A 22,757-nucleotide genomic window follows, 5' to 3' on the forward strand; every position below is an offset into this window, starting at 1 on the left:
TCCTTTGACTTTAAATGTTGCTGACGCGAAGTCAGCTATTGGTGTGATGTCTTATCTTCAGTTTTAAGGCTCTTTTGCTGTTGGTGTCCTACAGTTTCAGTTTGATGTGGATTTCTTTTTATTTATCTTGCCTTGAAGAAAAATTTTAGTAATTTTTCCAAAATTTTTAGTTGTGTCCAGTAGGAGTGCCACTATTGGAAATGGGAATTAATTTTGGTTTTTAAATAAAATTAGAATCTTACTTTACATAGTTCTTTGTAACTTATTTTTTAAATATGAGTTTTTTTCATGTAACTACATATTCTGTTTTTATGTAGGGTGCATGTTATACCATTGTAGGAAAAAGCCAATTTACTGAATCTCCTACTGTTGTGCATTCAAGTTGTTTCTAATTTTTTACTATAATAAATGCTACATAAAACGCTTAAATTTAAAAATTTCTTCACATGGAATAACTAACATTAAGACTTGTATGAGATCAATGTCACAAATTAGATGTGTCCCCAGTTAGTTACAGACAAGAGAGAACTAGTGATTATTTTTGCTGCAGGGGCCCTTAGTAGGTGGGAAGACTCTACAAAACTTCCTTAAAAATAAAACAAATGGGGTGTCTAATGTGGCAACAATCCTATTTATTCACTCACTTTCCAGTATTCTCTCAACAACATGTCTAAGGAGATCACTAGAAATTTAAGAAATATTAGAATACAAAAATATGATGGAGGGCCATTTCAGCCCATTTCTCCCCTACACAGAAAGTAGACCTTCCATCAGTCATCTGTAATTACTGTGAGAGGTACATGAGGAAATCTAATATAAGAGATTTATATATCTTCAGGGGATTTATATATGTTCAGAGGATTCTGATACTAAAAATGTAAATTCAAAAGTATGATCTGTCTGTTCATATAATTAAGGAGTGGTAAGGGAATTCCTCCTGGCAACCAGGATTACTCTAAGAATCTTTCTGTGAAAGAAAAGACACTATAGAAATTATTGCTTCTATTTTCAACTTCTACTGTAACATGGGACACATATTGTACTTCTCATAAGAAAAGGGCTTTCTGTAACTTGTTATTTTAAATATAGTTGATGTCCAATCTAGCCATTCTGGAGTGAGTGAAAAGATAGAAGCCATGCCATTTAGTTTAAAAGTGAAAAAAACAAAAAGCACCAAAAGCAAAAATTTGAGCTTCCAGCATAAGGAAAGTGATACTGCTAAATACAGACAAAGCATGAAAGGTTTATCATATTTAAAAGTTGTAATTGGCTAGTGTATTATCTATCCTGCCTTTGTTATTGTTCAAGAAGCATCCTATTAAGCAAAGCACTTTGGTAATATTAATTGTTCTCAGACTTCTTATATAATCTGATTACTAATTCAAATCAAGACTGTCTTCGGTAAGCTACTTCCCTTCCCTAGGCTATGAAAGCAAAAACAATACTGTGGTACTAAACACTGTTTGTGGTACTTTGGCCCGATGCAAAATAAATTCTATATCCTAATTCCTACCAAAAACAGTGATAATAGTAGTGCATTATTTAAAATATAATCCTTAGTAGTCATGGGACAAAGTAATAAAGTCCTCTTCCCACAAAACACCCTTTTGAAATATTTAAAATTTCAGTAAAAGAAGCGTCCCTTTCATCAAATACTTTTTGGAGTCTATTTTTGTATTATACCTTTTCAGTAACTTTGAATGCTGTATCTGTCTTACATAGAAGCAAGACTCAAGATTAAGAAAACATGGGAGGGGGAAGCTTCAAGATGGCGGAGGAGTAAGACATGGAGATCACCTTCCTCCCCACAAATACATCAAAAATACATCTACAGGGACTTCCCTGGTGGTGCAGTGGTTAAGAATCCGCCTGCCAATGCAGGGGACATGGGTTCAAGCCCTGGTCTGGGGAGATCCCACATGCCGCGGAGCAATTAAGCCCATGCGCCACAACTACTGAGCCTGCACTCTAGAGCCCGCAAGCCACAACTACTGAGCCCATGTGCCACAGCTACTGAAGCCCGTGCACCTGGAGCCCATGCTCCACAACAAGAGAAACCATTGCAATGAGAAGCCTGCGCGCTGCAATGAACAGTAGCCCCCACTGGCCGCAACTAGACAAAGCCTGCACGCAGCAATGAAGACCCAATGCAGCCAAAAATAAATAAATAAATTAATTAATTAATTAAAAAAAATTACATCTACATGTGGAACAACTCCTACAGAACACCTACTGAATGTTGGCAGAAGACCTCAGACTTCCCATTGGCAAGAAAATCCCCATGTACCTCGGTAGGGCAACAGAAAAAATTTAAAAAAGACAAAAGGTTAGGGACAGGACTTGCACCTCTGGGAGGGAGCTGTGAAGGAGGAAAAGTTTCCACACACAAGGAAGCCCCTTCACTGGTGGAGACGAGGGGTGGGTGGGGGGGAAGCTTCAGGGCCACGGAGGAGAGCACAGCAACAGGGGTGCTGCAAAGGAGAGATTCCCGCACAGAGGATCGGTGCCGACCAGCATTCACCAGCCTGAGACACTTGTCTGCTCACCTGCCAGGGTGGGTGGGGGCTGGGAGCTGAGGCTCGGGCTTCAGAGGTCAGACCCCAGGGAGAGGACTGGGGTTGGCTGCGTGAACACAGCCTGAAGGGGGCTAGTGCGCCACAGCTAGCCGGGAGGGAGTCTGGGAAAAACTGGAATTGCCTAAGAGGCAAGACACCATTGTTTCAGGGTGTGCGAGGAGAGGGGATCCTTCCCTGTCTGCCCACAGAAGGCAGAGCACTGCCTAAATGAGCTCCAGAGATGGGCATGAGCCACAGCTATCAGCTCGGACACCAGAGACGGGCATGAAATGCTAACGCTGCTGCTGCTGCAGCCACCAAGAATCCTGTGTGCAAGCACAGGTCACTATCCACACCACCCCACCACGACCACCACCACCACCACCCCCCGCCCTGGGAGCCTATGCAGCCCACGACTGCCAGAGTCCCATGATCCAGGGACAACTTCCCTGGGAGAACACATGGCGCACCTCAGGCTTTGCAATGTCACGCTGGCCTCTGCTGCTGCAGGCTTGCCCTGCATTCCAATTATAACTACCATACCCCTTCCTCCCCCTGGCCTGAGTTAGCCAGAGCCCCCTAATCAGCTGCTGCTTTAACCCCCTCCTGTTTGGGCAGGGAACAGATGCCTGAGGGCGACCTACATGCAGAGGTGGGGCCAAAACCAAAGCTGAACCCCAGGAGCTGTGTGAACAAAGAAGAGAAAGGGAAATCTCTCTGTGCAGCCTCAGGAGCAGCAGATTAAATCCCCACAATTAACGTGATGTACCCTGCATCTGTGGAATACCTGAATAGACAACGAATCATCCCAAAACTGAGGCAGTGGACTTCGGGAGAAACTGTAGACTTGGGGTTTGCTATCTGCGACTGATTTCCTTCTGATTTTTATGTTTATCTTAGTATAGTTTTTAGCACTTATTATCACTGGTGGATTTGTTTATTGGTTGCTCTCTTTTTATTTTTTGTAATTATTACTTTTTATTTTAATAAATTTCTAAAATTTATTATTGTTTTTTTCTTTTTTTCTCCCTTTTCTTCTGAGCCATGTGGCTGACAGGGTCTTGGTGCTATGGCTCAGTATCAGGCCTGAGCCCGAGGTGGGAGAGCTGACTTCAGGACACTGGACCACTAGAGACCTCCCAGCCCCACGTAATATCAATCAGCGAGAGCTCTCTCAGAGATCGCCATCTTAACGCTAAGACCCAGCTCCACCCAACGGCCAGCAAGCAACAGTGCTGGACACCCAATGCCAAACAACTAGTAAGACAGGAACACAACCCCACCCATTAGCAGAGAGGCTGCCTAAAATCATACTAAGCTCAGAAACCCCAAAACACACCACTGGACGTGGCCCTGCTCCCCAGAAAGGCAAACCAGCCCCACCCACCAAAACACAGGAACCAGTCCCCTCCACCAGGAAGCCTACACAAGCCACTAAACCAACCTCATCCACTGGGGGCAGACTGCAAAAACAACGGGAGCTACGAACTTGCAGCCTGTGAAAAGGAGACCACAAAACAGTAAGTTAAAGAAAATGAGAAGACAGAGAAATATGCAACAGATGAAGGAGCAAGGTAAAAAACTCACCAGACCAAACAAATGAAGAGGAAGTAGGCAGTCTACCTGAAAAAGAATTCAGAGTAATGATAGTAAAGATGATCCAAAATCTTGGAAATAGAATGGAGAAAACACAAGAAACATTTAACATGGACCTAGAAGAACTAAAGAGCAAACAAACAATGATGAACAACACAATAAATGAAATGAAGAATTCTCTAGAAGGAATCAATAGCAGAATAACTGAGGCAGAAGAACGGATAAGTGACCTGGAAGATAAAATAGTGGAAATAACTACTGCAGAGCAGAATAAAGAAAAAAGAATGAAAACAATTGAGGACAGTCTCAGAGACCTCTGGGACATTAAATGCACCAACATCCGAATTATAGGGGTCCCAGAAGAAGAAGAGAAAAAGAAAGGGACTGAGAAAATATTTGAAGAGATTATAGTTGAAAACTTCCCTAACATGGGAAAGGAGGTAGTCGAGTCCAGGAAGTGCACAGAGTTCCATACAGAATAAATCCAAGGAGAAACATGCCAAGACACATATTAGTCAAACTATCAAAAATTAAATACAAAGAAAAAATATTAAAAGCAGCAAGGGAAAAGCAACAAATAACATTCAAGGGACTCCCCATAAGGTTAACAGCTGATCTTTCAGCAGAAACTCTGCAAGCCAGAAGGGAGTGGCAGGACATTTTTAAAGTGAAGAAAGGGAAAAACCTACAACCAAGATTACTCTACCCAGCAAGGATCTCATTCAGCTTTGGCGGAGAACTTAAAACCTTTACAGACAAGCAAAAGCTAAGAGAATTCAGCACCACCAAACCAGCTTTACAACAAATGCTAAAGGAACTTATCTAGGCAGGAAACACAAGAGAAGGAAAAGATCTACAAAAACAAACCCAAAACAATTAAGAAAATGGTAATAGGAACATACATATCGATAATTATCTTAAATGTAAATGGATTAAATGCTCCAACCAAAAGACATAGACTGGCTGAATGGATACAAAAACAAGACCTGTATATATGCTGTCTACAAGAGACCCCCTTCAGACCTAGGGGCACATACAGACTGAAAGTGAGTGGATGGAAAAAGATATTCCATGCAAATGGAAATCAAAAGAAAGCTCAAGTAGCAATTCTCATATCAGATAAAATAGATTTTAAAATAAAGACTATTACAAGAGACAAAGAAGGACACTACATAATGATCAAGGAATCAATCCAAGAAGAAGATATAACAATTGTAAATATTTATGCACCCAACATAGGAGCACCTCAATGCAAATGCTAACAGCCATAAAAGGGGAAATCGACAGTAACTCAGTAACAGAAGGGAACTTTAACACTCCACTTTCACCAATGGACAGATCATCCAAAATGAAAATAAATAAGGAAACACAAGCTTTAAATGACACATTAAACAAGATGGACTTAATTGATATTTATAGGACATTCCATCCAAAGACAACAGAATACACTTTCTTCTCAAGTGCTCATGGAACATTCTCCAGGATAGATCATATCTTGTGTCACAAATCAAGACTTGGTAAATTTAAGAAAATTGAAATCATTTCAAGTATCTTTTCCGACTGCAATGCTATGAGATGAGATATCAATTACAGGAAAATAACTGTAAAAAATTCAAACATATGGAGGCTAAACAATATGCTACTAAATAACCAACAGATCACTGAAGAAATCAAAGAGGAAATCAAAAAATACCTACAAACAAATGACAATGAAAACACGATGACCCAAAACCTATGAAATGCAGCAAAAGCAGTTCTAAGAGGGAAGTTTATAGCAATACAATCCTACCTCAAGAAACAAGAAAAATCTCAAACAACCTAACCTTACACCTAAAGCAATTAAAAAAAGAACAAAAAACCCCCCAACGTTAGCAGAAGGAAAGAAATCATAAAGATCACATCAGAAATAAATGAAAAAGAAATGAAGGAAATGATAGCAAAGATAAATAAAACCCAAAGCTGGTTCTTTCAGAAGATAAGCAAAATTGATAAAATTGATTAGCCAGACTTATCAAAAAAAAAAAGGGAGAAGACTCAAAATCAACAGAATTAGAAATTAAAAAGAAGTAACACTGCAGAAAAACAAAGGATCACGAGAGATTACTGCAAGCAACTATATGCCAATAAAATGGACAACCTGGAAGAAATGGGCAAATTCTTCGAAAAGCACAACCTTCTGAGACTGAACCAGGACGAAACAGAAAATATAAACAAACCAATCACAAGCACTGAAATTGAAACTGATTAAAAATCTTGCGACAAACAGAAGCCCAGGATCAGATGGCTTCACAGGCGAATTCCATCAAACATTTAGAGAAGAGCTAACACCTATCCTTCTCACTCTTCCAAAATATAGCCGAGGAACACTCCCAAACTCATTCTACGAGGCCACCATCACCCTGATACCAAAACCAGACAAAGATGTCACAAAAAATGAAAACTACAGGCCAATATCACTGACGAACATAGATGCAAAAATCCTCAACGAAATACTAGCAGACAGAATCCAACAGCACATTAAAAGGATCATACATCATGATCAAGTGGGGTTTATCCCAGGAATGCAAGGATTCTTCAATATATGCAAATCAATCAATGTGATACACCATATTAACAAACTGAAGAATAAAAACCATATGATCATCTCAACAGATGCAGAAAAAGCTTTTGACAAAATTCAACACCCATTTATGATAAAAACTCTCCAGAAAGTAGACACAGAGGGAACCTACCTCAACATGATAAAGGCCATATATGACAAACCCACAGCCAACATCATTCTCAGTGGTGAAAAACTGAAAGCATTTCCACTAAGATCAGGAACAATACAAGGTTGCCCATGCTCACCACTGTTATTGAACATAGTTTTGGAAGTTTTAGCCACAGCAATTAGAGTAGAAAAAGAAATAAAAGGAATCCAAATCAGAAAAGAAGAAATAAAGCTGTCACTGTTTGCAGATGACATGATACTATACATAGAGAATCCTAAAGATGCTACCAGAAAACTACTAGAGCTAATCAATGAATTTGGTAAAGGTGCAGGACACAAAATTAATGCACAGAAATCTCTTGCATTCCTATAAACTAATGATGAAAAATCTGAAAGAGAAATTAAGGAAACACTCCCATTTACCACTGCAACAAGAAGAATAAAATACCTAGGAATAAACTTACCTAAGGAGACAAAAGACCTGTATGCAGAAAACTATAAGACACTGATGAAAGAAATTAAAGATGATACAAACAGCTGGAGAGATATACCATGTTCTTGGGGAAGAATCAACATTGTGAAAATGACTCTACTACCCAAAGCAATCTACAGATTCAATGCAATCCCTATCAAACTACCACGGGCATTTTTCACAGAACTAGAACAAAAAATTTCACAATTTGTATGGAAACACAAAAACCCCAAATAGCCAAAGTAATCTTAAGAAAAATGGAGTTGGAGGAATCAGGCTCCCTGACTTCAGACTATACTACAAAGCTACAGTAATCAAGACAGTATGGTAATGGCACAAAAACAGATATATAGATCAATGAAACAGGATAGAAAGTCCAGAGATAAACCCATGCACATATGATCACCTTATCTTTGATAAAGGAGGCAAGAATATACAATGGAGAAAAGACAGCCTCTTCAATAAGTGGTGCTGGGAAAACTGGACAGCTACATGTAAAAGAATGAAATTAGAACACTTCCTAACACCACACTCAAAAATAAACTCGAAATGGATTAAAGACCCAAATGTAAGGCCAGACACTATAAAACTCTTAGAGGAAGACATAGGAAGAACACTCCATGACATAAATCACAGCAAGATCCTTTTTGACCCACCTCCTAGAGAAATGGAAATAAAAACAAAAATAAACAAATGGGACTTAAAAGCTTTTGCACAGCAAAGAAAACCATAAACAAGACGAAAAGACAGCCCTCAGAACGGGAGAAAATATTTGCAAACGAAGCAGCTGCATAGCACAGGGAGATCAGCTCGGTGCTTTATGACCACCTCGAGGGCTGGGATAGGGAGGGTGGGAGGGAGGGAGACGCAAGAGGGAAGAGATATGGGGATATATGTATACATATAGCTGATTCACTTTGTTATAAAGCAGAAACTAACATAACATTGTAAAGCAATTATACTCCAATAAAGACATTTCAAAAAAAAAAAAGAAAACATAGGGTGTAACACTGAAATAACCAAGTAATTCCCTGCTCCCTACATTCATCTGAAGTATATGGGAAAAAGCATATGTAGTCATAATGATGATTTCACAAGTCAGCTAGTCATCGTTAACGCACTCTAAAGACAACTGTGCTCTAATTTGTTTTTGGCATTTTTTTTTTTAATGTCCTAGACACAAGTGATATGTTTAAATTTTTTTTACAAATGTAGGTAATCAAATCATTGGCTTCACACAGACAACAGCTCACACCTCCACCCAACCACCACTATCACAGCAATTAAATAGGACAGATTGGGAGACTGAAGTTGAGTTTAAACCACCACCACAAGTAAAAATAAAATCACACTTAACACTCATTTTAGGAGATGAAAAGTTTACTTAGAAATTGCAAACATTTAGCAAAGACAAGACATAAACACTATTTTCCATATTCTACAGAAATACAATAATTTATAGCTGGCTTGGTACATGGTCACATGATAAAAACAAATATAATGGAAAAAGAAAGGTTCATTCTACTTTTCTGCCCCTTATTACAACTTAAGAAGTGTACCAGTAAGTACTGGAGGACAGCTGCATAGGCAGATTAGAATCTGAGGGCTGTTTGTTAATACAAATTATTGTATTATAACAATAATATAAAAACAAAATAGGTACAGATATACAATTAACATGCAATTTAAGCTATTATTTTGAAGAAACAGGACAGAATTTAGTGAACACATTGAAAAATGTGTTGTTAATAATATGTTATAATCAGCATATCATGGTATTTTACATGCATGGAAATCCTTCCTTCTTAAATAATGCTTGGCAAATTGAAACCGGTTGACCCTACTTCTAGAGAAAATTTAAAATGAAGACAAAGAAAAAAATGAGTGGACAATTCTGTTCAATGCTTTTCTAAGTATACTAAATAATTTTTAAAGTACCATAATTTCATGCCTACCTCACCATCTCCAATTTAAAGTAAAGCCATACTTTGTATTCTATGAATCTACACTGTCCAGTATAGCAGCCCTCATCCACAAGTGGCTTTCTGAGTATTTGAAATGTAGCTAGTCAGAACTGAGATGCACATGAGTGCAAAACACATGCTGAATTTTGAGGACTTACTATGGAGAAAAAAGAAGGTAAAACACCTCTATTTTGTATATTGATTACATACCTAAAAGATAATATATTTAATATATTGGGTTAATTAAAATATATTATTAAAGTTAATTTTATGTGTTTCTTTTTTTAATGTGGCTACTAGAGAATTTTAAATTACACATGTGGCTCACATTTATTTCTACTGGATAGCGCTGATACAGATGGTCTGTAGTCATTACATCAGCCTTAGCACTTAGCATTCACACTTAAAGCGCTCTGGAGTACTAGCTCTCAGAACACCGTAAGCACACTCTGTATGTACGTTATTGCAAAATTTATTTTTATCCCTCTGCAATTACACATTTTAAGTGTAAAAAGAATTCACAAAATATTTAATCCTTAAAAAACGTCAACTAGAATATGGTTAGAGCTAAAGGAAATTCAATGCAGACTGTTATATTGGGGGAAAATAGTTTAAGAGTGAAGACAATTAGTATCTTCAGTAAAATAAGTTAGCCAAACTTATCTTTAATGCCCAGGATCTGACCTTGCACCACAGATCATACATGTAACTTGTCCATTTAACCATAACCTACAAGAAAATCTTAAAACAACACTGACTGCAACCTACTTAATTACTCCATTTTCTGGAGAATCTTCAAGCAATATAAAATTAACACACATAATGAATTCTAATAGCAGAATATAGTATCTAAGAACTATCCCTTAAAGTCCCTCAGTGTTAAAGTAAGGAACTACCTAGTGTCCAAGAGACTTGGATTGAAAAAATGTTTTTTAGAAGCTATTAAAAAAAAAAGATCATTGCTCTTTTATCATTTTCTTCCCCTCCTCCTTTTTTAGTTTTTTTGTAGTAGAGGATATAAATATTTGGTATATTCATAATACCTCATCTTTTATTTTGTCCAACTCAAAAACAAGTTAACCTAGTACATACTCCATTATTTTCCTAGGAACAACAAGCACGAAAATACAATACCGACAGTGGTCACCTCAGTCAGAAGCCTGCGTCATAGCCATGCATCAAGAACCTCGCCAGGAGGCAATCCCTAAATACGCTTGTGCTGCACACACTGCTTCTCACAGCTCAGGTTGGAATGCTTGTTTTTAAACTGTTTAAATCTGTTTGCATTAGGTAAAGTCTGTCAAAAATGTTCTGAAAGCCACAAATTAATAGACTCTGAAACTACTATATTATTCATAAAAATTTCTTCTTCATTTTGAACATGTTCTCAAAAAACAAGTAGAAGTTATTTAATATAACTTCATACCTTACCATGACTACTTTTAAGACACTGGAAAGTAACCAAGATTTAGGGAGAAATAAACAGTACCTATACTAGATAATACTAGATATACCAACATAGAAATTGATTGCAGAAGACTACAGCAGTTTTCTCTAGAGTTCAGCAGCCTATTAAGACATTTAATCACATTTATGAATGTGCCTTGCACAAAGAGATACTACTTAAACTTTTCACATCTCCTGTCTTCAGACCATTTCTACATAAACAGTATTTTTATTACACGTTACTAACTCCAACCTAAATAAGCCTAATAATTCATGTCAAATGAGAAAAATTTTCAGTTTCAAACATATATTACTCTAAAAATATACTCCTCAATGAAAAGATGACAACAGTCTCCTTTCTGAAAGCTGTTACTTTGATGTTAGATCAATAATCAACTAAACACTTATTGAGCACCTACTATGATTGCAGTCAGCCTATACTCATTTTTCAACCAACAAGAAAAAAAATATCTGCTCCAAATGCAAAATGACATTCGTGAGGGAGGATAACATATTAGCATTTCTAACAGAATGCTGTATGAGTCAATATCTGGACATGTGAAATTGTTCATCCCTACGACACTGAAAAACCTCAAATTTATTACTGATCACTTTATAAAGATAAATAAACATTTGAAGTATGCTGCATAGTACTTTGAGGAAAGTGACTGCCATACATAAAATTAAGGCTGATTCCCTAAAGGTATGGAAGAAAAGTCAAAATGTCATGGTTCGTAAGCAACCAAAGACTTACTATAAACAGTTTACAGCAATATCTGGTTAATTCAAGCAAATGGGCACTTGTGTTAGGTTTCCAACTTTGCTTGAGGGGGCTGGTCTAATAAAGAAAACTGCTTTTAAACAGGAGCACTTCAAGCAAGTATGAAAATAAAAGTCCTCTGGATAAAATTCTTTGTAAAACCAGTATATAAGTTGAAATTCCAAATCTCATTTAAATATATATACATATATGTGAATACACACACATATGTATGCCTTAAAAGTATCTAAATTGCACTTACAATGCTGTACAGCTGTATATCTTTGCCTTGTATGTTTGAACCTGATTATTGTATCTTAAGCACAATACTGTATTTCTCCTGGAGCTAAGAATGTGGACAATGATGATAAGACAGAGATACATAAGCTAGTTTTAACTTTCTAGCCTTTAACAATTCTGACCTGTTGAATTCCTACAAGGTGCAAGGCATTATGCAACATACTGAACATGTACAAGATCTGACACAAAGCACTCTTTCAGGGAAACTGAAGTTTTAAGAAGGAAAAGAGTTGTCAGTTTGAAAACCAACAGTAATCACTTTCTCAATAGAATTTCTAAAAACTGAGATTGATGTCAACTAAAGCACTCCTACCTCTGCAAAACATGGAAAATAATGCAATACAGAAGTCATTTCCGTAGAAGACACGTTTAAGAGAACATTCATAATAGAACCATAGGGATTGAAGCAGTGAGATGAACAATGAGGCAGTCACAGAGCTAACTGCACTGGTAGTAGTTTATAAAAAATACTATCTATACTAAAATTTTAAGAGCTAGTAATATACTTAGCATATTTTTGCCTTTTTTTGGCCACTGAATATAAAATTTTGTCCTAAATTTACTAAATCTTCTACACCCTGAGAAATAATAACAGATTAATAAAAGAAATGCCAGGGTTAGCTTTGTGGACCATATTATTGTCCAGAAAGCACAAGCTATATATAGCTAATATTCTTGGAAGCACAAGATTTCATCAGCAGAGTAAGCTGCTGCTCTCTATTTTTTTTTTTTTTCTTTTTTTAAGTAAAGAGTTGGTTTTACAGTGTTAACATGGCCTAGTGAGAATACAGAAGTCAAAGTTGGGAGCCTGAAGTCCCTACCCCCCAGCTCCACAACTGACACAATAGTTTTCTGTTTCCACTATGAACATGACCTATTGCTGTCCGTTAGGAATACATTATTCGACAGTTCTCTGAAAAGCACTTTGGAATCTTAAGCTATATATTTTAATGAAATTACAATTAACAATTATTTGCTATCTGGAAATATGGAACTCCTATCCCTCCCCTCTCCATACCCAAATACATAAAAAGCCACATTTTAAATTTCATCTCAGTATTTGCCTCTTTTCCTCCAATATTTGAAAAGATTAAGGTTCCATTTTTCCCCCCAACTCAACTATCTTACGTAGGCCTAAATTTGGGATGGAGTTCTTAAATGTCCTTAAGATGAGGCAAAGGATTCATTTAGGACAACTGTATGGTGTTTCTTTTAGGGCAGAGTGCCACTGTTTTCCTTTAAACATGGGCTGCACAGGGTTTTTGGCTGATCTTTATGCATATGCCGTCCTCTAAATGTGAGGCCTCCAACCCCAAAAACATTAGTTGTCACTGAGAAAGAACTAATTCTTCCTGGTAGGATGCTTAAAAATGATAACTAATGACACGCAAACCAAAGCATCCTTCTTGTTCTTATCAGTAACTCACTTAAGGATAAAATATTCCATTGGGCCATGCCTAGCAATTGGAATAAATAAAATGAGTTAATCAACTGTTTAATAAAATTTTCATCCTTTGTTTTCTACCTAAATGTTAGACTTAAATATAATCTTGTTCCCCCAAAAAGTAAGAAAGGCACTCGAATGAACACAGTATATACAGTTATTTTTTAAAAGACACTGTGTGATGGTAAGGAGAATTCAGAGGGTTGATTTTTCCTGCTCACTGCCTTTGTAACACTGAATTTGCCTATGCTTTCCTGTGCCTCCATGAACTTCTCTAATAAAAAGGAGCACATTACAGAGTATACTCAAGTATAGGGAGGCGGCAGCACGTAAAGTGCTAGGGTTTGCACAGTTCTATTTGAGAAATTTACTTAGAAGACAAAAAGTTCAGTTGTTACAATGCCGCTCAAATTTTCTAGCATACTTTAGATATTTTAAAGTTTTAAAATATAATTTTCTAGTAACAAAATAACTAAGCTCACAAAAGCTTTTTGCAAAAACAAAAGTGTTTTCTTACTTCCTTTGATAAACTAAGTATTTAACATCTTCTGTAATACAGGGGAAATAAGGTAGAAATTAGATTGCTGCATAGCAAGTGGTAGTTGCATTCCTAAATTATATTTAGCCCTCATGTCAGATACCATCTTGTGCTATTAAGAGAAAAATACTAGGCTGACAATTTGTTCTCAAAAATATTAAAAGTTTTTACACACATGTATGTATGTGTCTAAACAAGCATGAATTCACATGACCTGAATATATCTAAATGACACAGCCTACCACCATATATGCTTTCCTACAAAATGCCACATAAAAATCCAAGAACTTTTGTTTGCACATCTTGTGTTACATAAGCCCTTATCTGAAGACTTAGTAAGTGGCTTTGAGTGACTTCCTGTATATTTAATCCGATAAATAACGAAGCCTTTAATTTAAATTAGAATTGTACCATAGGAATAAGAGATATGACTCAAAAGTCTGGGCCCAGAGTTTTCAAAGAGGTAATAAAATGCTAAAACCTAGAAAAGAAAGGGTTCTGAGTCTAAAATGACTACTCATGCACAGATACAGATCAACACGTCTTTGAAATCAGTTTCCTCAGATACTCCAAGAGTGGCTATGGCTCTATTGGCAAGATCTGTCCTCCAACAACATAAGTGAGTAGAAAGTAGTGTTCTTGCAAATGGTCTTCATTTTTCTATGAATTTTTAATATATATTATAGTACAGTTATTTGATATTATACAGCTGCATTTCTTGGCTGGGATTTAACAAGCATAAACAAAGTAGTTTAATGAAGGAAAAAAAATCTAAATTAACTTATTCTATATGCAATAGCTCCCCTTAAGTATCATGAAGGCAGAGTACATCATTCATTCACAATCCATTGCTCTATTCCATCAATTTCTCAATCATAACTCACTCTGTGCATCACTCATGATCGATCTTTCTCATCTTCAGTTAATCATTCATAAATTTAATAAATATTTAATGAGTCCTTACAATGTGCAAGGCACACAGAATCTGGGAACACGTTACCAAAATAGGTACACTTAAAAAAAAAAAAAAAGTCAGGTTGGGGAGGGGTAGTGGTAGAGATATTTACAGATCTTATTGCTTTTTTGCTTGTCAGTAGTATTCTTGATCCACAGGATGGCCTACAATTCTTCCAGTGAAAGATGGATGAAATTTGTGTCAATCTAAATCATCTTTTCCTTTAACGACATATTTATAGAAAAATAAGTGAAGACTAATGAGTCCCTAAAAATAGACACATCCTTTCCACTGCATGAGCTCATTCAGTCCAAGAGATAATACCATGCTACAGCTAGTGAGTTTAGATGTCAACCATTTAGGGAAAAAATACAACCATCAGGGAAATACTAGGTTTTTCAGTGAATGAACACTTGAAAACTGCAAATTTTAGAAATAAAGCAGCACACAAAAGTCAGATATAAACAGTATCCTTTGGATATCTGTATTTTTACTCCCTACTTAAAGCTATTAGGAAGACAGGAGACCAAGATATATTAAAGGACTGCGTGGCTTCACGTAAGGGTGGCTTAAGAGACTTAAAACACATGAAAGCAGTTAACATCAGAGAAGGGCAAGAGACTCTGTGGAAGGTATAAAAAGATGTGGAGCATTATTAAATTTAGCTGATGTTTCACAGAGGATTGTCTGTATTCATGTCTCGACACTCTCACATCAAAGCATAAGAAGCCCTACTACTTGGGATACTTAAAATGATGCTTGGAAGAACAGCAATACTGAGTGAGGCCAGAATTTGGCAACATATATTAGTGGAATGTGCTGAATCTTCCATGTCATCTGTGTGTAGTCTGCCCCCCAATGCCCACAGGTGCTAAAAATCATAAATTAATAGTTTTATCCATAGAGGTCTAGGTAGACCTTGAGGTATTTGAATCAAAATATGCTTTGTACACAAAGGGTCATAGAATTATGCTCATAATGCCAATCATTTTCTCACCTAAATACTACAAAAAGCTAAAAAAGGGTAATTTTTGCCCTGAGAGAGAAGGGCAGGCAGCTTCTGTCTACAAGGACCAGTCCTGACAATTTTTCTGGTGTTCTTAAGTCTCACTCAACAGTTTGCCACTCAACAAAATCATGATGTACAAGTAAAGGACCTATTATTTTCCCTTAAAGGAATGCTCCTCACTCAAGTCCAGAGTCTCCGTAACAGTGGTATAGGAGAGGTCTGCTTTTCCCTACATCTGTCTTCTCACCCTACAGGTGACCTAGCATATAAAGAGGAAAACAGGCAAAGCATAGTGGTCACACTTGTTTCTGCCACTATTACATTTCAAACACACACAGGATAATAGACAACTTCCATCATTAGGGGAACTTTTAGAGGGGCAGTTCATATTCATATTTTGTGTGTGTGTGTGTGTGTATGTGTGTGTGTGTTTAATGGGGTATGGAATTAACTGGAAACAGAGAGGAGAATATGTTTAGTACACATCTATGAAATACAACAGATAAGGAAAAATATACAAAAGTGGAGATGACAAAAAAATGGATTGGGAAAATAAAGAGAAAGGTGTGTGGAAAGAAGAAATGCAAAGCATTCTTTCATACTAAGACATTAGACATTACCTGGCACTTTCCCCACACCTGCCTCACCTACCTGAAAAACCCAGCCCTTATTACTGAAAAGATAAGATACAGCTAAAAGGTGGATACTTTGGTACCTTGTCCCTGATAAATTTAGTATCAAAGTTTTTAAATTGTTTTATTTTTTAAAATAAAGACTGAAGAACTAACCTTCAAAACTATTCATCCCCCCTGGCTTTTGCCAGTAAACTTTTAATAATCACTTCACAAAAACTTTATAGTTTATCCAGTGTATCCTTAATAACTTAAATTTTAAAAAGGAAGATTTTTGATGGACACATTTCTATGCATAAGCCTCCCATTTTTCATGGTGAATTTGGAGGAAAATAAGTAGTAATAACTAAAAACCGCATTCTAGGTTTTTTTGAAATTCATTTTAATTGAGGTAAAAACAACCTATCAAAGCTAGTAGTAAAAATAATTTTCCACTACAATTACATAAACTCTTAAAATTAGTTTTTTAAAAAATAACCATTTTTAAAATGGACTATATTGGAAGCATGTTGTTCATATAAATTCCAATACTTCTGACTTTGGTTATGTTGGTCTATGACTTGAGTAGAACATACTAGAGAAAGAGAAATGGTGTGTATTTTCACACATCCATCCATCTGGCCATTTGATTCTCAAAACAACAATTAGATCAAGTAATTTTGAATTTGTATTGTTCTTAAGCTAAACTACAACATACATTTTTAATTAAAAAAAAAAAACAAACTAGCCTATGCAGCAACCACACTGAGGTGGGTTGAGGTGTGTGTGAACCAATCTGGAGAACCAAAAGAGAAAAGCCTCAAGTATAGGAATATAAAGGATGAGAAGTTTAAAAGAAAAAAATTAAGACTCACTGTTCAGCAGGAAGGAACTACACAATTATTTTATCCCCAAAGGAATGCCAGTTCTTAACAAAATAAATAAAATGAAAGGTTTACTATGGACTTTTAACCTAAAGATGAAGCACATATAGTTAGACAATAATAGCAAACAGTTCATGCAACTATGTAAATAAGAAAGGAAAGCAATATTGCACTAAAAGGGGAACCTTGCAGGACTAATCCACCTCTTTCATTGACTCAATGTAACCAGCCATTTCCTGTATGCATTGGCAAACCTGGCCTGCTCCACGTTCCGGCAGGTGGACAATACTTGATCGATGAACCTGTGCTCCATTTCCAGGCTCAGGGAGTCTGGAGCAGGGGTCCGCTTCAGGCGTTTGGTTTCCTGGGAATAGCCTTGCTTGCTAGAGTCACTGAGTCCATCCACCTCCATCGCCTGAGATGTGTGTGGTCCTGCTGGGATGAGGTGCAAGTCACTCAAAGTCCCCCCTGGGCTGTCTGCAGGTGACAACTGGACCACGCTGTGAGGAAACCTACCATTTAAGTGATGCTGAAGGTAGAAAACATGCCGCCTGTGAAAAAGGAGGGGAAGGAAGAGAATAGAAAAAGAAAAGTCACATCACAAAGTCAAGCTTTTCAGAAAAAACAAAAAAGTTGATAATTTTAAAACATACAGTACTCAGTTCAGTGCCCCCTTCGTAACCCAGAGCTATCTGGGGGAAGGAGGAAGAATAGTTAAGATGTAGTCTCTGGGTATTTGGACAGAGCCTCACAAACCCAGATTACTGGTTTGTGAGAAAGAATACTACCCCGAAGGTGTTTAAAAAACATTGACTGAGATGATGACAATCACTTGGAATTATTACACCTTGTTACTATAATATGAAACTAGAAATGGGTCTTAGCTCAATCTCTGCTATAAATTAAAATATAAAACAAAACCAAAAATTAACCTCATTGATATCCTAAAAGACAAGTGATTTTCAGAAACAAGAGAATTAAATAGCTCCTCTAGAGGCTTAGTGTATGGCCTCTATCCAATACTTTCTTTAATAAGAACAGAACTGCTGTGGTTGGACTTATTATCTTAGAAACCCTCTGAATTCTCCCCTAAATCCAGCACTATAGTCTTATTAAACACCAACATGCAGTAGGGATGTGCTGGGCTCTGAGAAAAGTATGTTAAAAGACACAGTTCCTGTTCTTTCTCTAAGGAGAGTTCTCCTGCCCTTAGAATCATCTGGAGTTATTTGTTAAAAATGAAGATCCATGTGCCTAATTTCCAAAAATTGTGACTCAAAGGGGTGCACATCTCTGTACGAAATAAGGTAAACGACCTTAGGTAGTTTCTAGGTTGTTATACCTCATCATTCATACTAACAACTCTAAGCCCTTAAAAGAGAATTCTATTCATTTTCCCAGCTTATTTGGGGGCAGACAAAGGAGCATATAACACCCATTTTACAGAGGACAAATCTTAAAAGGGCTGGCAAGCTGCTTAAGGGCACTGAATCAGTAGAAAACTAATATAATTCATTCCTGTAATATACAGGTCATCCCAACTGTCTCTTCTCCCCACTCCAAACTCCAATTAATCTTTATATAAACAAAGAAAGCTTCTGTTCTAATGATCTAGCTCTCTCTCAAACACAAATATAATTTTTAATATTCTTTGAGTCTTGCTATTAATGTGTCTAAATATAAAACAGCAATAAAAAATCTGTAACAGCAAAACATGCAAGTCAAGATCTATCTTCTCTCCTAAAAATGTGGAATAAAAATGTTTTGTTTTTAAGGGAAAAAGAAAATTCTGTATTTATGAAGATGCCAAAGAGAGGGATTGTCTTCCATCTTCTAATATATCTTCCAAATATATTTAGACTGGAAAAAGGGAACAAATCACATTTAACTTAAAAAATACACAAATATTTAAAATGCCTACCTCCTGCCTAACACAGGCAACTCTTTTGTCTACAAACAGAATCCTGTAACTTGAAGTAAAATCTGTAGATATAATGCCAGAGATGCCTCCCACTAAATGATAATCCAAAATAAATCAATCGGGGGTTCCCATACCTGGATTTCATTTCAACATGAAAAGTACTGTCAAAGGTTCTTAAAACTCAAGTTATGAGGTTGCTAACCCTCTTTCACTCCTTCCTAACAATCCTGATTCACTCCCAAAGTACATTTTACTTTAAAAAAGCAAAAAGTGTCAGGAGATTATACTTAAGGTAAATTAATCTGCAGGCCATCACGGTTGGGAAGAACAATAAAAATGCGTAACTATTCTCAGGGTCTAATCAATGGTCTCAGCCCTGACTGTGCATCAAATTTACCCGTTAGGGTTTTTTCTTTGTATTTTAAAAAACAGATGGCAGCACTCCATCCCAGATATGCTAAGTATCAGGATCTCCAAGGAGGGAGTCCAGAAACTTTCTTTAGTTTGAAAGTAACACACCTTATTCTGTGGCGCAGTCAAGGATGAACACCACCATCTTGAGCCGTTGGCAAAGATCTGCATGAGGAACTTCATATTGATCATGACCATGAGGAGAAGTATATGGTAACACAAACTCCTCTGAAGCACTCAGGCAAAGTTCCACAATCAGATTACCATATTTACCCAAGTAGGCACGAGTCAGATGTAAGACCTTCTGTAGCTCTCATAAGGACACACACAGTTTTATGCAGGAAATAGATCTTCCCTTCTCTTACCTATGACACCAAAGGGTTTCATGTCCTGGGTAGGAATCAATAAGATCAGTGCTGAATTCAACTTCTTCTTCTAGAAGATGGGGAAGATTTATCCTTGATTCCTCTGCTGAAGCCACTGCTTCTTCATCTTTTGGAAGAACAATAGCTGGCTCACTTCTCAAGGTATTTTGCTCCAATATAGAACCATCTGTCACAGTTTGGCTAACCAAAGACTTTAATAAAAACTGGCGGTAGTGAAATCCACTGTGGTCTGAAACATGCAGGGATGCCCAGTGTTTAGTGGAAGATAGTTCATCAAGAAGAATCTTGTAGGAAGAAAAAAGGGAAGTGAAATGAGGAATTGCCAAAGGTTTTACTTTCTCCATTAATGCTTTGGATTTCTCTTTTGATTCATTTCTTGTTTTGACAATGCCATTCCTACCAATATTTTGTATATAATGTCCAACACAGTGTTGTCATTTAGTGGAAGCCTGCACTTAGCAGAAGCTCAGTAAATTCTAATTTTCCCTTTCTTTTATAAAGTAATTGATTTTTTTTTTTTTTTACTACCGCAGAATTTAAGGACCTTTCCCTAGACTTTGATCAATCACATTCTGATTGGCACACACATAGAAAAGCCAGATTCTAAAATAATGATAGACATTTGGGTGTTCATTTTCAAGTAATGCTTATATTGAAGGGAAAATATAAATTCAGAGATCACTTTGATGGAAACTTTCTTTTGCATTTAATGAATCTGTATTATACCTAACTTATTTGAACTTATTTGTTCAACAACAGACTCAATGTAATTATTTCTTCTTCACTGTAAGTGTCATCAGGGCAGAGACCATGTCTGTTTTGTTCACTACTTAATTCTAAGGGCTTACTACAAAAACATGATGCAAGAACAACAGGAATTTTCAAGTGCTCGTGACTTTCACTGTCTCAAACTTACTTAACATCAATGATAAATGGCTTTTTTAAGTAGGTAAGACAAAATTGAGCAGTGAATTCTTTATATCTGCAAACTAAAGAATTTCAAATGGAATGATAAAAAGAAAAGCAGCATTTATGAAAAAATGAGAGTGGGATTGCTGGATCATATGGTAGTTCTATTTTTAGTTCCTTGAGGAACCTCCATACTGTTTTCCATAGTGTCTGCACCAATTTACATCCCCACCAACAGCGTACTAGGGTTCCCTTTTTCCTACATCCTTGCCAACATTTGTTATTTTTGATGATAAACTTTTTGATGACAGCCACTCTGAGAGGAGTGAGGTGGTTTTGATTTGCCTATCTCTGATGATTGTAATTTCAAAACATTTTCATCATCGCCAAAACAACCCCTATTCCTATTAAGAGTCCTCTAATTCCCCATTCCCCCTATCCTCTGGCACCCACTAATCTGCTTTGCTTATTCTGAATATGTCATATAAATGGAATATTACTTTCAATCAGCATAATGTTTTCAAGGTTCACCATGCTATAGTATTCATCAGAACTTCATTCCTTTTTTATGGCTGAATAACATACCACTCACTGTATGGATATACCATATTTTGTTTTTCTATTCCTCAGATACTGGACATTTGGGGTATTACTTTTTTTTTTTGGCTTTTATGAGTAATGCTGCTATGAACATTCTCATACACACTTTGGTATGAACATATGTTTTCGATTTTTTTGGATATATACCTAGCAGTGGAATTGTAGGGTCATATATGGTGTTTCTATGTTTAATTTTTTGAGGAAATGCCAAACTTTTCCCCAGTGGCTGCACTGTTTCACATTCCTACCACCAATGTATAAGGGTTCCAATTTCTCTACATCCTTGTCAACACTTGTTATTGTCTTTTTTATTTTAGTCATCCTAGTTGTGTGAAATGGTATCTCACTGTGGTTTTGATTGGCATTTCCCCAGTGGTTAATGATGTTGAACATCTTTTCATGTCTTTCTTGGCCATTTGTATATCTTTTTTGGAGAAATTACCCTATGTGCTTTTTCAGGTGACACACGATATCAGCTTTTAATTGGCTAGTAGTAATGAACTCTGTTCAACTGTGACTGTTTCCTTCCACCCTACCCTCAAAAATTAGACTATTTTAAAATTTTACTTCAGTATATGTCCACTGAAACACATAAACATCACAGGGAACAAAAAATAGAAAATTAAAACCTCTCATAATTCCACTCCCTAGCACTGGTAAACATTCTTTATTCTCTAACCTTTTTTTTTCTGACTAGAAAACGCATGCTTATAGAAAATATAAGAAAATATATCTGTAACAGCACTGTGTTTGTGTGTATAAATATCTGTTGAGCACTTACAAAACGCCAGGTACTGTTCTAAACACATTAAATATCATTCAATGCTAATAACATATTTAAAAAAAAATTGTAGTAGGCCCATCTCTTATTTAGTTTTATATCCTTAACCTATAATGAACATTTTTCTTTAAATAATCTTCTAGAATATAATTTCTAGTACCAATAAAATATTCCACTTTGTGATGGACTGTAATGTAACCAATCCCTTGTTACTAGAGGATTAGACTGTTTCCAGTTTTTCACTATTATAAATGGTATTTTTATATACCAAACTCCCATATTTAATATAATAGCCAGTGTTTATTGATCAATTAGTATGAGCACTTGTGATAGCCACGTTATGTAGATTCTCCCACTTAATTTACATCACTCGATGAGGTAGGAATTATCATCATCCCCAATTTACAGATGAGGAAACTGAAGGTTAGAGAGGCTAAGAAACGTTCTTAAGGCCACACAGCAAATTGGTGGGAGAGTCAAGATTCAAATTACATCTGTATGACCA

The 22,757-nt window shown here is 36.5% G+C and overlaps 1 protein-coding gene across 3 annotated transcripts in view; it reads right to left on the reverse strand.

Moving 5' to 3' along the window:
• Positions 1-10,294: 10,294 nt before the first annotated feature.
• PTAR1 (protein prenyltransferase alpha subunit repeat containing 1) overlaps positions 10,295-22,757 on the reverse strand; it is a 45,885-nt gene continuing 33,422 nt past the window's right edge. For all 3 annotated transcript variants that reach the window (XM_036855679.1, XM_036855678.1, XM_036855680.1), the window contains exons 6-7: positions 19,942-20,246; positions 10,295-17,795 (exon numbers count right to left, since the gene is read on the reverse strand). In XM_036855679.1, the coding sequence (XP_036711574.1) occupies positions 17,453-17,795; positions 19,942-20,246 (648 nt within the window). In that variant the 3' untranslated portion in view covers positions 10,295-17,452. The remainder of the gene's footprint in view (positions 17,796-19,941; positions 20,247-22,757) is intronic.

Source organism: Balaenoptera musculus, chromosome 6, assembly GCF_009873245.2.
Source record: "Balaenoptera musculus isolate JJ_BM4_2016_0621 chromosome 6, mBalMus1.pri.v3, whole genome shotgun sequence".
In the NCBI taxonomy this organism is placed as follows: Eukaryota; Metazoa; Chordata; class Mammalia; order Artiodactyla; family Balaenopteridae; genus Balaenoptera; species Balaenoptera musculus.